The sequence below is a fragment of the Schistocerca piceifrons genome, chromosome 2 (genome assembly GCF_021461385.2).
Source record: "Schistocerca piceifrons isolate TAMUIC-IGC-003096 chromosome 2, iqSchPice1.1, whole genome shotgun sequence".
In the NCBI taxonomy this organism is placed as follows: Eukaryota; Metazoa; Arthropoda; class Insecta; order Orthoptera; family Acrididae; genus Schistocerca; species Schistocerca piceifrons.
In genome coordinates, this window is record NC_060139.1 from 991,000,714 (window position 1) to 991,018,131 (window position 17,418).

At 43.1% G+C, this 17,418-nt stretch overlaps 1 protein-coding gene across 2 annotated transcripts in view; it reads left to right on the forward strand.

Moving 5' to 3' along the window:
- Positions 1-17,418, forward strand: part of LOC124776884 — a 238,875-nt gene that overhangs the window by 184,497 nt on the left and 36,960 nt on the right. For both annotated transcript variants that reach the window (XM_047252070.1, XM_047252071.1), the window contains exon 12: positions 4,908-5,191. In XM_047252070.1, the coding sequence (XP_047108026.1) occupies positions 4,908-5,191 (284 nt within the window). The remainder of the gene's footprint in view (positions 1-4,907; positions 5,192-17,418) is intronic.

Genomic DNA, 17,418 nt, shown 5'->3' on the forward strand with positions numbered 1-17,418 from the left:
GCTTCCAGCAACTAGAAGTAGCACCAGCATCCTTCGCTGAAATTAATACAGTTATACAAATTCTTAAAAACAAACGCTCATGTGGGGTTGATGGACTTTCAAACAGAATTCTGAAAAGTTGTTCTAACTTACTAAGAATGTCCTTAGTGATACATGCAATGCATGGCTGTCACAGGGAATTCTTCCAGACAGGTTTAAATGTGCAATTATTAAACTGCTTAATAAGAAAGGTGACAAGACAGACTTAAACAGCTATCGTCGAATTTTCTAACTGACATATTTCTCCAAAAGATGCAAAAAAAAATGGTGTTCTCAAGAGAAGTCACACACTTAAGTGGAAACAATTCAATTAACACATCACAGTTTGGTTTCCATAAATGTTTCTCAACAGAGAATCCTGTTTAAACATTCACTCATAAAACAGTGCATACCTTAAATAGTAATATATTGCCACTTGGTATTTTTCTGATCTCTCTAAGGCCTTAGAGTGTGTAGACCATGATACTTTTTTAGAAAAACTCAAGTTTTATGAAGTTGATGACTTTGCACACATATGGTTTGAATCATACTTGATAAACAGAAAGCAAAAGGTTGTGCTGAATAAATCATACGATGTCGGAAAGGTAGAAAATTTTAGTGACTGGGGGTAAAAATTAGAGAGGTCCGCAGGGCTCAATTTTGGGTCCACTCGCATTTCTTCATATGTGAATGACATTCCGCTTATCATTCAACAAGCAAAATTGGTACTTTCTGCAGATGATACTAGTGTTATAATAAATCCCTTTAGAGAGAAAGCAACAGAAGAGTTAGTAAATGATATTCTTCAAAGAATTATTCAGTGGTTCTCTGAAAATGGACTCCCCTAAATTTTGAAAACGAAAAACACACACACACACACACACACACACACACACACACACACACACACACACACACTACATTCAGTTCTGCACAACAAATAGAGTCATGCCAACAACTCATGTAGCACAAGAGCTGGAGTCAGTTGTAAGTAGGCTGTTTAGGTTTTTATGTTGGTAACGCCACGTAGCGCTCTGTATGAAAATCACTGACTCTGCTGTGTGCAGTCTGTGGCTGGTTTGCATTGTTGGAATATTTGCTATTGTAGTGTTGGGCAGCTGGATGTGAACAGCGCGTAGCGTTGCGCAGTTGGAGGTGAGCCGCCAGCAGTGGTGGATGTAGGGAGAGAGATGGCAGAATTTTGAGAGCGGACGATCTTGGGCGTGTGTCCATCAGAAAGAGTAAATTTGTAGTAATGGATATAATGAACTGATATATATATATATATATATATATGATGACTTTTGAACATTATTAAGGTCAATTTGTAAACTACAACTACAAAGGAAATTCTCTCTACAAGCACGCTCTATCAATAAACAATAACTACACTAGTTACACAACTACAAGAAAAAATCAGAAGATTCCAGTGAGGTATCCTCGGCTAAGGGTCGACATATGAAACATCCCCTTAGGAAAAATTTATAATTACTCTGCTGGTAAACCTCTTACGTTATTTGATTTTCAAACAGCTGAGCAGAACTGAACGTACTCAGAGAGACTTATTCTGATCAACACTAAACTGACACATAATATTTTTAGCGCAACGCAATCTGACTTTCAGTAATCCCTACAAAAGAATGGCCCTGACTAACAATAACCTATACCTTTCATGAAACACTTACCTCACAAAAATCTTCGTTACTCGAACTACTGCAATACAGCGAGCGCCAATACTTTCGTAAAATAAAGAACAACCGTCTTCAGTCACAATCTTGATTTTATTCCAATGCACGATACATTTCAAGCATTGGGGCTAATCTTCAGTTGCTTTGACAGTCTACATCACATTTCCTTGTCCTGGTAAGACTACAATGGTATATTACAAAGTGGGTATACTGTGAATAAAAGCTTACAAAACCAATACGAATCGAAAAATAACTTACTATTTCCAGTGGTGGATTCATGGTTTTGAAGCACAGTATGAGTAAACATGTTTATATACAGTGCATACATACACATTTCATTCTACACCACATTATGTAAACATAAGTCAAAACATAGCAAAGAATTTCAGCTGTAAAGATGTTGAATCCCTACAAATACACAGGTGTTATTAAAGAAGATACAGGGGATGCGCAAAATAATGTGAACACTTTACTTACTTGGAAATAGTTTATTAATAATGGGTTGGACCCTCATTTGCCTGTAAAATCCAGTAGCTGCTATTCGTCTTGGAATACTGGTATATGATGATTGTATAGTGCCAGTGGAATGTAATGCCACTCGTCTATCAGAACTCCTATAGAGACGAGGGAGGCGGAAATCTTCTCCAGACTCTGCTCTCCAATACCGCCCACAAGGGTTCGATAATGTTCAAGTCCGGGGACTGTGCTGGCCAGAGAACACGCTGCAGTTCAGTTGCATGCTCCTCCTACCACGATTGTACTGTCCTGACTGTGTGAATGGGTGCATTATATTCCTAAAATATGGCATCATTGTTGGGGACAGCATTTGAATCATGGGGTCCACCTGATCATCTAAAATGTTCACATAATCGTTGGCTGTAACACTGCCTTTGAGAGTAATGATGGGACCAGCAGAATACCATGATATTGCTGCCCACACCATCGGACTTCCACCTCCATGCTTACCTGTTGGAGTCAAGCAATCAGAATTGTAGGTTTCTTTTGGGGCTCTCCAGACGTAAACCTGGCTCGATGTTTGAAATAACAAAAACGTTGACTCGTCGGACCATATGACGTGTTTCCACTGATCAGCCGTCTAGGATGTATACCTCTGACACCATGTTTACGTTTCTTTACGTTGGTTATCGTCACTAATGGTTTCGGTAAATCAGGTCGTCCATGAATATTCGCTTAATGGAGTTCTCGGCGGACAGTGCCAATAGATATGGGGTCTCGAAGACGGCAATTGAGCTCTGCAGTCACTTCAACAGCCGTAGTTAGGTGTTGTTTTGACACAATTCGTGTTAGCGTAGGTCGATCTCTGTCATTTAGTTCTGATATGAGCCCACTATTACGCTGACATGATGATGTCTTTCCATGTTTCGTGTAGGCTGTCATGACTGTTCAAACAGTTGCTCTCAAAACGTTCAATAAATTGGCTGTCTTGGTTACTGATGCTCCAGCTAATTGGGTCCCCACAGTCTGCCCTCTTTGGAACTCTGTTAGGTCTTTCATTTCATGTCGACCTTGGCCTGTGAACGCAAATACGAAGTGTGCACTATCCGTAAACCAACTGCACTGATGTCTAGTCCGTACTGAACGCGCACAGTCCAACGTGACACGTGCTTTACCTGCACTGTTGACCATCAAACACAACCATTCAGTTACTACCGCTGTTCACATTATTTTGCCTATCCTCTGTACAAAGCCATTATTATTAGTTATACAGGATACCGTTTAGAAAACGAGTATCTACATCTACATCTACATATCTACTCCGCTAGCCACCAAGCCGTGTGTGGCGGAGGGCATAATTAGCGCCAAAGTCATACTGCTCCTCCCCCCTCCCCCCCCCCCCCCCCGCCCCCCTGTTCACTCACGGATCGCGCGAGGGAAAAACGACTATCTGAACGCTTCAGTACGAGCTCGTATTTCCCTTATCTTTGAATGGCGAACATTACGCGATTTGAAGGTTGGTGGTAATAATATGTGCTCTACATCCTTGGCGAAGATTGGATTTCGGAATTTAGTGAGCAGCCCCTACCGTTTAGCGCGTCGTCTATCTGCAAGTGTGTCCCACTTCAAACTTTCTATGAGATTTGTAACGCTCTCGCGATGGCTAAATGTACCAGTCACGAATCTTGCCGCTCTTCTTTGGACCTTCTCAATCTCTTGAATCAGACCCACCTGGTAAGGGTCCCATACAAACGAACAATACTCTTAAGACTGGACGAACTAACGTATTGTAAGCCATTTCGTTTGTTGAAGGACTGCATCGCTTCAGGATTCCACCAATAAAGCGCAATCTAGAGTTCGCCGCCGGCCGAAGTGGCCGTGCGGTTCCAGGTGCTGCAGTCTGGAACCGCGAGACCTCTACGGTCGCAGGTTCGAATCCTGCCTTGAGCATGGATGTGTGTGATGTCCTTAGGTTAGTTAGGTTTAACTAGTTCTAAGTTCTAGGGGACTAATGACCTCAGAAGTTGAGTCCCATAGTGCTTAGAGCCATTTGAACCTAGAGTTCGCCTTACCCGTTACTTGTGTAATCTGATCATTCCATTTGAGATCATTTCGAATAGTCACACCCAGATACTTCACTGACGTTACAGCTTCCAAGCAGTGATCATTTATTTTGTACTCATACATTAATGGGGATTTTCGCCTTGTTATATGCAGTAGGTTACACTTACTAATACTGAGATATAGCTGCCAGAGTATGTGTGAATAGGTCAACTGTAGATTTCGTTATCAAATGGTTGCACTATTAATGTATTTGTTCCTTTAGGAAAGAAAAACGTTTTAAAATTACCGAATAAACTGAGGCTGCTTACTCTGTTTGTTGGTTCAACATGTTTTCAGAAGATTTTTCTTTGTGCAACAGCTATTTCTAAGTGTTGTGGTAGGTGAAGGTTTTTACGGCGGTTTTCTGTTTGGAATACAGTTAGGCTGTTGTGGGTGTCAGTCTGTGTCCGTAAAGGTACATGTGGCTGGCTGTTGTGGATTTGTCAGAGTGGTTAAGTCTAAAAACTCCAGTGTGTTTTTTGTGATGCGTGGACAAAACACAATGACGATGAGTGATAAGCTGCTCAGAAAACAACCTGCTGAAATCAAAGATGTTCATAAGAGTCGTATTTTGATTGACCCCAGTACACTAACTTCAAAAAAGGCAGGAGTTACAAAACCCCTGCTGGGTGATTTGCGCAGGCGCTGTTCCCGCACGTGGTGCTGGTGAGCTCGGCGTGTTCGTGGCTGTCTCCGCTGGTGCCGGTGGTGGCGCTGGTGGCGACCTCAGGGCTGGAGGCGGGCTACCCGCTGCGGCAGGACAGCGCCACGGAGTTCCTGTGCTACCCGCAGGGCGTCGCCCTCTACACCACCGTCGTCTTCCCAGTGGCGCTCTGCACGGCCGCCAACGCCGCCATCTTCCTCTACTTGCTGCTGGTTGTCCTCTTCCCTGTACGCCAGGACGAGGTTGACCTAGGAATCCGACAGTAAGCACCGTTATAGCTAGAAGTACATTCCTGACCTTGTCAGCTGTTGATGTGTGTGAGCCTCTTAGCCGGCGCATTAGTATAATATTTGTACGTAGTGTTTCTTTCACGTTTGAGATGCCGATTTCTAGAAAACTCCGCGACACTGACGTATGGAGGGTGTTCGGAAACTCCCAATTTCTAGGACTAGTAGAGGGGAGTGGGTAGATAATACTTTGAATTGGAACCCATGTCCGGAAATTACGGTTTCCGTGTTACAACCATTCGAAAATATTAAACTTAGATTAAAACTGTATGCCAGACCGAGACTCGAACTCTGGACCGTCGCCTTTCGCGGGCAAGTGTTCTAGTTCTGCAAGGTTCGCAGAAGAGCTTCTGTGAAGTTTGGAAGGTAGGAGACGAGGTACTGGCAGAATTGAAGCTCTGAGGTCGGGTCGTGGGTCGTGCTTGGATAACTCATATGGTAGAGCACTTGCCCGCGAAAGGCGAAGGTCCTGAGTTCGAGTCTCGGTCCGGCACACAGTTTTAACCTGTCAGAAAGTTTCATATCAGCGCACACTCCGCTACAGAGTGAAAATCTTATTCGAAAATATGTTGGTAACGCGACTACTTTTACAAGTAACTGATTAAGCGTGATCCAGTCCATCACTTGTTTTAGAACTTCACTCATTAATAGCCAAAGAAATTGCTTGTATCGTCGTTGACGGGTTCTCTTCAACGCGATGCAGTACGCCCTCTTCCAATGCGGGAGTGCGGCGTCTCCTTGGAGCACCACAGGGAACCCTGCTGACTGTAAAGGTACCCTTTCTCGACGCCGTCTCGTAATTGCGGTGAAAAGTGTATACGACTGAGTGGGACGTTGTGGAGAACGATCTTGAAGGCAACGAGCAGTTCTTTCATTAAAGTGAGCTTCGCCATTCAGAAGGATCACTTCGATGTATTCTACAAACATGTGCTCAGTCACATTGCTCTAACACTCACAGACACGTGAATGAGGTTCGAACCAGGTCAGAGACGTAGGATGGACGTCAGATGACATAAGCCGATCCGGCGTATCCACGCCCCACCCTGCTGCACACCTACCTAACAAACGTGTTTTCAAACGGCTGTAGCACGGAATCGGTAGGTTTCCTTACACGGGTTGCTATTCAAAATATTATGTACTCACTTCCCTCTACAAGTCCTAGAGATCTCTAACTCGTATTTCCAAACACCGTGGATTTTGGTGGTGCAAAATCACTTGCAGTATAGTGAAAAACGTGATGTAACGTTACAAAGCGTACGATCCGAAAAAGGCAACATAGCCTTTCCGAAACTGGTTATTAAAATCTAATATATACTTTTCTAGCGATCTTAGCGTTTGAAAGTTTCTTCAGGGTCCAAACTGTGGAGAAAAAAAGAGTCCTCATTGCACTGGATCCTTTAAAAGTTCCGGACCACTGCTGAACCACTGGATGAAGATTACACCTTTAGCTGCCCCTCCTTGAGTGTCTGTTACATCATCTAATAGCCTCAATCACTTTCATGTATACCACTGTGTATTACTTCTTAAATAACTCACAGTAATACAGGTAGACGAGGTGAGCCTTGAATGCTCCAAGAACATGTTTCCTCTAGCAAACCCATTAAGTGTGTAGCATAAGAAATAATCTTCGAGGATGAGATATAAAATGGTTGTGCCCTCTGCCAGATCCGAAACTATAGGGACTTTATTCCCCCACACACAAAAGAAAATGTCGCAGAGGTTTAGGTTCAAATGGCTCTGATCACTATGGGACTTAACTTCTGAGGTCATCAGTGCCCTAGATCTTAGAACTACTTAAACCTAACTAACCTAAGGACATCACACACATCCATGCCGGAGGCAGGATTCGAACCTGCGACCGTAGCGGTCACGCGGTTCCAGTCTGAAGCGCCTAGAACCGCACGGCCACATCGGCCGGCGCAGAGGGTTAGGTGTTGGCTGTGAGCAAGCCTTTCATGTCGACCACGTCTGTCTGTCCATTGAGCTGGATATGATAGTACAGCCTTTCGTGAATCTCGTTTGTGAGATGTGAGATTACATTATTCCGCATAAGGTGAAGGCACGCGGTGTTGCGGCACTCTATGACCTCGAAACTTCTCCAGAAAAGTTTTTTCAATTACCACTGGGAAGCAAGGGAACTGAACAATGGAAGACGAGGTGTTACTGTACTACATTGTTACACTGATACATCCCTACACCTCTAAAACTGATAGATACGACTTCTCATTCACCCAGAAGTGCCGCTCGTGTCCGTGGATAAAACAGCCAAAGTGGAACACGAAGTCATCTGATTACAACACATTGTCGTAGTCCTGGCCATTGATCACGTCAGCCCCAGATTTCGGCGGGCTCCACCATACAACCACTACCTACATTGTTTACAGGAAAATAATCCTTCTCAGAACGATTTTCCTTTGGATGTTCGGTCTTCTGACTGGTCTGACGCGGCCCACCACGATTCACTCTTGTCCCAATCTCCTTATCTCGGAGTAGTAGCTACACCCAACGTTCTTAGTTATTTAATATGTACACTCTAACATTAGTTTTCCCCTAGCGTAGATCTCTTCTATGGTTTCCCGTAGTCCTCTGATGCCTTCATATGAAGCTTCCTTCTGTAACCCTGGATCCCTATCGCTTTTCTTTTTCTTCCCACACTGTTCTACAACAGATGCACATCCTCAGAAACGTCTTTCTCAGCGTAAAGCCTATACTTGTTACCAATATACTTCTTTGGAAGAGAATATTTTTTCACCCTCTTTCCTTTTTTTAATACCTTCATTTCCTATCTCTAAAATTTGTGATCTGTTGGAGTAAATGACCTAATGGAGAGATAGAGAATTTTGATTTAGTACCGAGAATATTACGAACCAGTTGACCAAAATGTGTGATTTTTTTTTCCATCACATCTTTCGGGATCACATTAGCCACTTATCAAGCTGTTTACGTTAAAATGAGAATAGACGCCGCCACAAATAAAAAGCAAGAGCAAACATGAATTGTTAAACTCTGTTTATGGCAGTCAGCATAAAAAAATACAAGTCACATCCATTCTCGTGATTCGATGTGAACCTTTATATGCAATGTCCTACAAATAACATCAGGACTGAATAGTCGATATTTAAATTTCATTTCCTGTTTCTCTACAATAACGAGTACATCACGTGGCATTTTGCTTGTTATTTTCGTTGATTTTCTCAATCGTTCCGGTAATTCAGTTTCAGGTTTCTAATTATTATTGTGAACTTAGCACTATTTATTCATTAATTAAAACATCTGCTGTTCATATTTTGTTAACTCACTGATACGCTGATTTTAATCGTATGAGAACATAATTTCAGATCCCTACCTAGAAAAAGGTGGCATCCACAGTCACGTTCATAATACAGAATGAAGTGCTTTGCATATATTAATGAAACATGTTTACCTTTTAAGCTACAGAGTAATCTGCCTTCAGAAGTATGTTAGAAGGATAACTATCAGTCTTTCGACTAACAATAAATCAGTTGTTGTGTCACGACATATCATCAAAATCCTGAATAAGCTATACCAAAAAATAGAAATTTTAGGATCTTGTGCCCTCCTGGATAAATCTCTGCCGATGACCGTGGTCTGGTCCATTGCATGAATATTTGGTACATTTGTGATGGGACTTCCACCACTTTTACACCACGACGGCTTCAGAACATCTCTTCTCCTCCAGAATGGGTTTCGCCGAGGAGTCTCTGTAGCATATCCACTTGAACTGTAAAACCTTTGGAGTTAATGCGAGGTAACACAAATAAGAGGGACCATGTTAATGGATAATTTTTTGGGAAGAATAGACGTTTCCAATACAATATACGGCCGAAATTTCAAATAATACTTTTGAAAGCCAATGCAGTTTAAGGTCTTGTATTTCGTACAGTATTCCGTATCGTAATTCCTGCCCAGTTTATCTTTCCTCGTGCTATGCTGAATATAAGGAAGCAAAAAGAGAAAGTGGAGAGGACAATATCCTTGCTGTCATTCAATCAAGCACCTTATCATTTGTTGATATAAAATTCAGTGCAGTGGCATTTATTGACATAAGGACACGGTAAAAAGCGTTTTGTGTTGCTAGCTCAGTGTTTGATAATATAGATAAAATATTTCATTTTATTTATGTTTTTCTTGCCATGTTCTAAGTTCAGAGATATTGTAGATCCAAGAAAAAACACTGATTGCATCGTAGCGACTTTGTTTTCGACTAAAACGTGGTAGGATAATACAAAAACGAGAAACACACATGGCACAGTGTGATTTGACCAATTTGTTTGGGCACAATCCTTGGTTACAATGCCCTTGACCACGTACTGTGAGCGTTTGTCCCACGTAGTGTGAGTCTTAAGAAAGCAAGGTTGCATAGACAATGCATCTGATTAATAATACATGCGCCGGCCGCAGTAGCCGTGCGGTTCTAGGGGCTTCAGTCTGGAACCGCGTGACAGCTACGGTCGCAGGTTCGAATCCTGCCTCGGGCATGGATGTGTGTGATGTCCTTAGGTTAGTTAGGTTTAAGTAGTTCTAAGTTCTAGGGGACTGATGACCACAGATGCCATTTGAACCAATAATACATGCAACTGGGTCGCTGACAGAAGAGAAGCTAGCCACAATCAAAAGTAGGGCGTGGTTAGGAGTTGAGTGTCTACCGTAGAGAGATTTCATGAAAATAGTGAACATTATTGGGATGAGGAGGGGGAAGCATTCAACAGCAGTGCATGGGAGCTTGACCAAGCGCTAAAACCAAGCACCAAGGTCACGATCCAGCCTTTGAAGTGCCCGAATCCCTCTGAAAAAAAAAAAAAAAAAAAACTCTTCAGGTGCGACCCGTCCAGTGCCCTCCCCTCATACAAAGGCTCCACGTGATTTGATGTATCTAGTGTCATATAAACCATATCCAGTTCATGGAAGAGTCAGAGAAGGCTAGAGTGATTTCCGTCATTTGTCAAACCTGGGATACCTCGATGTAGTTTGGAGACGGTGTTCTCGTTTTCAGTGACATCATATTGGGAACTCATGCCACTGCATGTCTATCTGTAGAGTACAGAGATTACATCCGGAAGTGGTACGCGCTACTTTGCCGTGGTGCATAAAAAAGTGAGTTCTGTCTGATGGATAGTAACACATGATGGAAGACAGCAGAAGAATGTCAATTAGAAATTTTGGAAGAAGCGCTCACCTCGTACTGAATGCTAGGTAGATGAGTATGATTATACACGATTAGAATTTCAAATACACTGCATAACATGAAGAGTGAAGCATCGAAAAATGGAACAGGAAACGAAATGAAATTTCACGGGTTGAGAGGGTATGTAATGTTGTTTCAGTTTTCACAGTATCGAGTCAAATTTGCAAAGATGTTTTCAGTATAAGGCCACATACCGCATGACGTTGTACCTGCTCTGGCCTGGATGCCTGTACAAAAGTATTTGCTGGTACCACAAAACCGTTGCATCCTCAGCTGAGGAGAGCTGGGCTAGAACTGTTTTAACTGGTCCTTGGTATCCTGGACACTGGAACTGCGACGATGTCCTAGCTAGTCCCACACATCTGTATCAGGGACAGATCTGGAGATCTTGCTAATCATGGGAGTACGTTGTGGTGGTCATGGCAGCTTGCGCAAGGGGCGATAATTCCCTGGCCTGGCTGCTTCTAGGCTATAACAAATTGCACGAGATGACACAGAATTTTGCAGGGAATCCATCTCGGATGGCAGTCACAGATGTGAATGGATTAACATGTACTTGGCGCTCAATACGACGATCTTCTCTTGTGATGTTCAGTAGTGTTAGACCGACACGTGGACGACGAGAATGTCTGCCTTCACCCTCCCATCCAGATCAACACTCAGCCACTGTCACATCCACATGCCCCAGAACCTGGATATTGCATGATTACACTATACGACCAAAAGGAAACCCACAATGAGGCCTCTTTCCAACTCAATCCTGTGCTGATGCCAACGGCTTTGGCACGATAGAAAAATCTGTTCTCGCCCACTTACCGAAATTAAGCAACCTCAGGCCCAGCTAGTACTTGGCTGAGTGACAGTCTGAGTACAACAGATGCCTTTGGCTCAGACACACGCAAGTCACCGAAACTGAAAATAGCTCTGAGCACTATAGGACTTAATATCTGAGGTCATCAGTCCCCTGGAACTTAGAACTACTTAAACCTAACTAACCTAATGACATCACACACATCCATGCCCGGGGCAGGATTCGAACCTGCGACCGCAGCGGTCGCGCGGCTCCAGATTGAAGCGCCTAGAACCGCTCGGCCACTACGGCCGGCCACAGAAACTGCATCAAGTTCAAAGACCTGCACCAGGCTGTTGGCCATACAGCATTATTATTATATTTGGTGGTGATAACACTGCCTCACACGAATACGCGGCATCTCCGTGTCCTTTACCGTGAACAGTCGACATCTGTGCTACTCACGTTCCAGGCCTGGTAACAATACTAAACACGAACACTAATGCACTCTGGAGGCACAGAGAAGTACAGCTCTAGTCACTTAAACACCCGCCGATGGTTCATACGTGTATGAAGTTACACTGACATTCGACATTGTCTTCTGGGTGTTTCAATATTTTGTCAAGCAGTGTCAGTTGTCGAAGCGAGAAAGGTACAGCCCCTGATTATTGCATTTCTTCTGGGGTGCATCGACATCCACAACTATACTCTGCAAACCAGTGTGGTGTCAATGGCAGAGGGTACTTCGTATTGCACCATTCAGCTGTCTGCTTCCCGTTTCATTCATATACGGAGTGTGGGAAGGATGATTAGTGAAACGCCTCTGCACGCAGTTAAACAATGTAGTCGCGCCTTCTCGATGCCTCACAAAGCGGCTTCTTCAACCGTTGAAAGTAGGCTTCATAAGAGACTTTGCGTCTAGCTTCGTGTATCCGCCAGTTCAAGCTTTTCAGCATTTCTACAACACTCTGCCGCGGGTCAAACAAACGTGTTACCATAGGACTGGCCCTTCACATACGTCATATCTGGGTCGGTTATCACTCACTTGGGCAAAATTCTAGGATGTGTAGCACTATTGCTTTATCCTATTTTTTCCTAGTATCCTAGGAATGAAACGAAGTCTGCCCTGGCTTTATCTACGCCTGAGACTGTGTGTACGTTCCATTTAATATCCGTACAATTTGCTACACCCAAGTATTTTGAGAGCATCCTATTCTTTTTAAAATGTAATCTAAGTACATAACTGCTATGACTTCAGTGAATCTTGCCTTTGTGGCCGAGCGGTTCTAGGCGCTTCAGTCTGGAACCGCGCGGTCACTACGATCGCAGATGCGAACCCTGCCTCGGACATGGATGTGTGTGCTGTCCTAAGGTTAGTTAGGTTTAAGTAGTTCTAAGTTCTAGGGGACTGATGACCTCAGATGTTAAGTCCCATAGTGCTCAGAGCCATTTGAACCATTTTTGACTTCAGTGAAAATATTTCCTTTCAACAAAGGATTTTGTTCTATGTACGAATATTAACGCGATCTAGCTGCTTTTTGTGAAATATTTGAAGACAGAAAGGAGTTTCATAGTACAACGGTAAATATAGCGGTTCTTGACCGAGGTTTACGTAGTGGGTACATGACTGCGACCAACGTACCTAAATCTGTTAACACAACCGGAAAGTACACTGCATGATCGCTATGGAAGTGTAAACTTCATTTCGTATAGCATCACAACTACATGTTAAAGGCATTAATCAGAAAAAGCACGTGTCTCGAAGTTCTCAGCTCTTCAGACCTACCTTACATTTGCCGTAATACACTCTCAAAGAAAATTATATAATTTTCCAATATCAGCTTATCAAAATGATGATTTCGCTGGAGGAAGAAGGCATTCTGTTAAGAGTGCTCGAGTTCACGACAACTAGACAAAGAATAAATGATCACATGATAACTAACCAAGGAATCGTAATAAACTGTAAATGTCTTCGGGATGAAAAACAACTGAAGAGAAATTTGGAATAATTACTGATTAATATTCTAGAAAATCAACACATTAATCAGCAGTGAAATTAAAGGCGTCCTTCATCGGGCCATAAAGGTCACAATCACCATAAAACATCAAAATTAGAACAAAAGAGCACCATATAATTCTTGATCCCAGCAGTAATACTAAATAATAATAGTAAATAGTAATGTTAGCAATGGCCTATATTCACGGATGAGTTAATGAAAAACCGATATTGTTCTTTGAACATGGAACCAAGCCCCTCGCTTTGAAGAACGGACTTAACCTTGATCACAGTGAAAGCACATCAATAAATCTGGAAAATAAGCAGACTATTTGGCTAAAGTGCGCGAGCATGAAACATTATCAACCACAAACCCTTGTAGGCTGATGCATAGAAACGCCATAAAAATTAAACGTTAGAGAAACTCAAGGAATCTGAACCAAGGGAAGTGCAGGTAACGCCCACGCGATGTGATTACCCCAGGGCGGAAACGCAAGTATTCTTTGTTCCTCAGTCCAAATCGCTACCGCACTAAAAGCGAATTGCTCCATCTGAAAACGTGTTCAGCATATAGCGTATATATGAGGTTTTGGTTCAAATGGCCCTGAGCACTATGGGACTTAACTGCTGAGATCATCAGTCCCCTAGAACTTAGAACTACTTAAACCTAATTTACCTAAGGACATCGCACACATCCATGCCCGAGGCAGGATTCGAACCTGCGACCGTAGCGGTCGCGCGGTTCCAGACTGCAGCGCCTAGAACCGCTCGGCCTCCTCGGCCGGCCATGAGGTTTTGCTATGCAGCCAAAGGACGTTGCATTCCTAGCAGACTAGACCCGTGCATAGAGTGCCTTCACACCTTACCAGGGACTTGTAACTCCTGCAAAGACAAATGACATGGAAGACGTTTTCCAATGAACGACTTCATTTTGTCTGACTTGACTGATTCCAGTTGTGGCTAACTGGTACTGTAGTTATCAGGTATTCATTTCGTTATGTGCAGAGATTGACACTTCTCAACATTTCAAGCACGTTGCCATTATTTGGACCACTTTGAACTCTGACTGAATATTGGTGCAGTTTTTTCGACATAAACATTCCCCTATGTATACTCAAAAGTAAAAAAAATGGTCCATTGTAAAAACGGCAGAAAAATCGGACCATTTGACAATACCAGCATAATCACAGAGCCAGAAAAACAGGGCCAGACGAAGGGAGAGACGAAGCGAGTCATTGACTCAGTAAAATACGAGTTATTCGACGCTCACGCTGTATTCACCTATGCCCCACGTGCTATGATTGAATACTTCACGACACAGATTATGGACCTGACTGAATGTTCGAATTGCAATGACAGATCCTGGATGTTAAGCAATATGCGGCAAAGGGGTTATAAGACGCCTAAGAATGTACTTATGCTCACTATCTATTGTACAGGCTAACTAAGAATGGAAGACCAATTTTACCAAGAAGTTTATTATTTTCTAAAGCCGCCCATATTCGTCTTTCGCAACTTGAAATCATAACTTTACACGTTTTGGAACGAAGATTAAAGCCACAAAACTACACTGCACGAGCATATGGAGTCATGTGTTCAAAGAGACTATTCTCACATCAAGTCTCTGTATGTCCATCTTTTTAGAAATGGTTGCGGGACTTGGCTGTTCGATAGAGGATGTCAAATTAAATACCTTTCAGCCGTCAATTTTCAACATTATTTTAATTGGCAAATAGTTTCAGCGTTTTATTACGCCATCTTCAGGTCCCTTACCGACGTGTAGGAAGACACTACCCCGGTTCAGGCCAGAACGGGGTCCAACAATACTGGTATTAGTAGACATTTGCTACAGTGATCTCTTGAACCATCACCAGTCGGCAAGTGATAGTTGAAGAGATGACTGTAGCAAGTATATACTAATACCAGAATTGCTGGCCGCTGTTTTGAACAAGATCGAGGTAGATTCTTCCTTCACGTCGGTCGGGGGCCTGAAGATGGCCTAATAAAACGCTGAAACTGTTTGCCAATTAAAATAACGTTGAAAATTGACGGCTGAAAGGTATTTAATTTGAGATCCTCTGTTCTCACACCTCTTGCTCGTGGCGTAAGGGATAGAAGAATGTAATGGTAAACTGAAGGTGCAGATCTGAAAGTTACGTGCTTTCATTTTCTTTATCATTTGTGCTAATTCGCAAGAATGGAAAAAAAGCGATGTTTCGGACAATGTGTAGGAAGATTATGAAATCGACAAGTGAAATAGCTGTCTTTACTGCATATCGGCTTCGCTATAGTTGAGATATGTACTTTTCTTCACGTAGCTAAAGTCGCGAAAGATGTGGTGTCTTGCGGCAGAGAAAATATCCGATCACAAAAGCGACATTTGGAGAGCTATTCATAAAAGATGGAACGGAACATAAAAACATTAACAATTCCGCTTAAGAAATGTTATAAATTAGTAAACCATCACGTAATACTTATTATCCGTAACTGTTTAAAATACTGGTTACAATTTCCCAACAACCTTACAACAGAACACTTCCAACAAGAACGAACGAGTAACGATGCGTAGATGTTGATGCGAGGTTAGACATTGCAAATGTGAAATTCACGTGAATTAATAACCGATGTAACGCCAGAATCTTGAATGCAAGCATACAAACGTGCATGCATTGCGTTGGACAGGTGCCGGAAGTCAGTTTTTGGGATGGAGTTCCATTCCTCTTGCACTTTGTCAGTCAATACAGTTACGGTCGACGCTGCTTGTGGATTACGCTTGAGTTGTCCGATGATGTCCCGTATATGTTCGATTGGAGACAGAACTGTTGATCGAGTAGGAGAAGGCAACATGTCGACGCTCTGTAGAGTCTGTTGGGTTACAGCAGCCGTATGTGGGTGAACGTTATCCTGTTGGAAAATCCCCTGGAGTGCTGTTCATTAATGGCAGCACAACAGGTCTAATCACCAGGCTGGCGTACAAAACTGCAGTCAGGGTGCACGGGATATCCACGAGACTACTACTGCTATCACACTAAATTGCAGCCCAGGCAATAACTTCAGCTGTAGGTCCGTTGTGTCTAGCACGCAAATAGGTTGGTTGCAGACAGTCAGCTGGCCTCCTCCTAACCAACACACGACCATCACTGGCACTGAGGTAGAACCGCTTTCAACAGTAAACACAACGGACTTCCATTCTGCCCTCCAGTCAGTTTTCGCTTGAGACCACTGAAGCCGCAAATGGCGGTCGTTTGGGATCAGTGGAATGCGCGCTACAAGGCTTCGGCTCGGATCTGTCCTTGAAGTAACCACGTTTTAACAGGTCATTGTGTCACGATGGTGCCAACTGCAGCTGAAATTGCTGCTGCAGATGCAGTACGACGCGCCAGAGCCATACGTCGTCCCTTTTTGTTGTGCCACGCGGTCGTACGGAGTTCGGTCTTCTTGTGACCATTCATTCCCTTGACAGTTGCCAACAATCATGAACAGTAGTTATATTCGTGCCAAGTCTTTCTGCAGCATTGCAGAAGAAACACCCAGCTTCTCGTAGCCCTATTACAGACCTCGTTCAAACAAAGTGAGGTGTTGATAACGGCGTCTCTGTCGTCTTAAAGGCATTCTTGACAAACTTCACCTCACCACGTCCAATCTCAAAGGATACATACGCTCACGACTATTACAGCCTGTATTTAAAGCAAACCTGATTTGTATACTCATAGTGGCGTTACTAGCGCCACTCTTATGCGACTGGCGCGATATTTGAATAGTATCGTCTTTCAGATGTAGAAACGGGAATACTAGCTTTCTTTTATTTTGTTGTAGCGATTTTTTCCGCCTGTGTAGATAAAACAAACGTATACAGCAGTGGATAATATTACTCATGCACTGGGATCAGCTCCAACCGTTCACTTCTACTTAATTGTAATATGCACGTGGTGCTAATTCTAGATGGGTAACTGAGGTGTCGCCAAAGGTGTTCACGACTTATGTGAGACATAGGATGTTGATCCGATCTTGATGTACCTCTCCTGTCGCGCTGACCATATCGAGGGCGTTTAAAGAAATTTTCTTTGACCACACGGTCTGTCCTTCAACGTAAGCCTAGCTGCGCAGGATTCGGCAAACATCTGCAGTATGCAGATGAATTGCCATACCATCCACACCTGTCACACATTTGACACATTCATGAGTTTTTAGGTATCCTGCATTCACACGA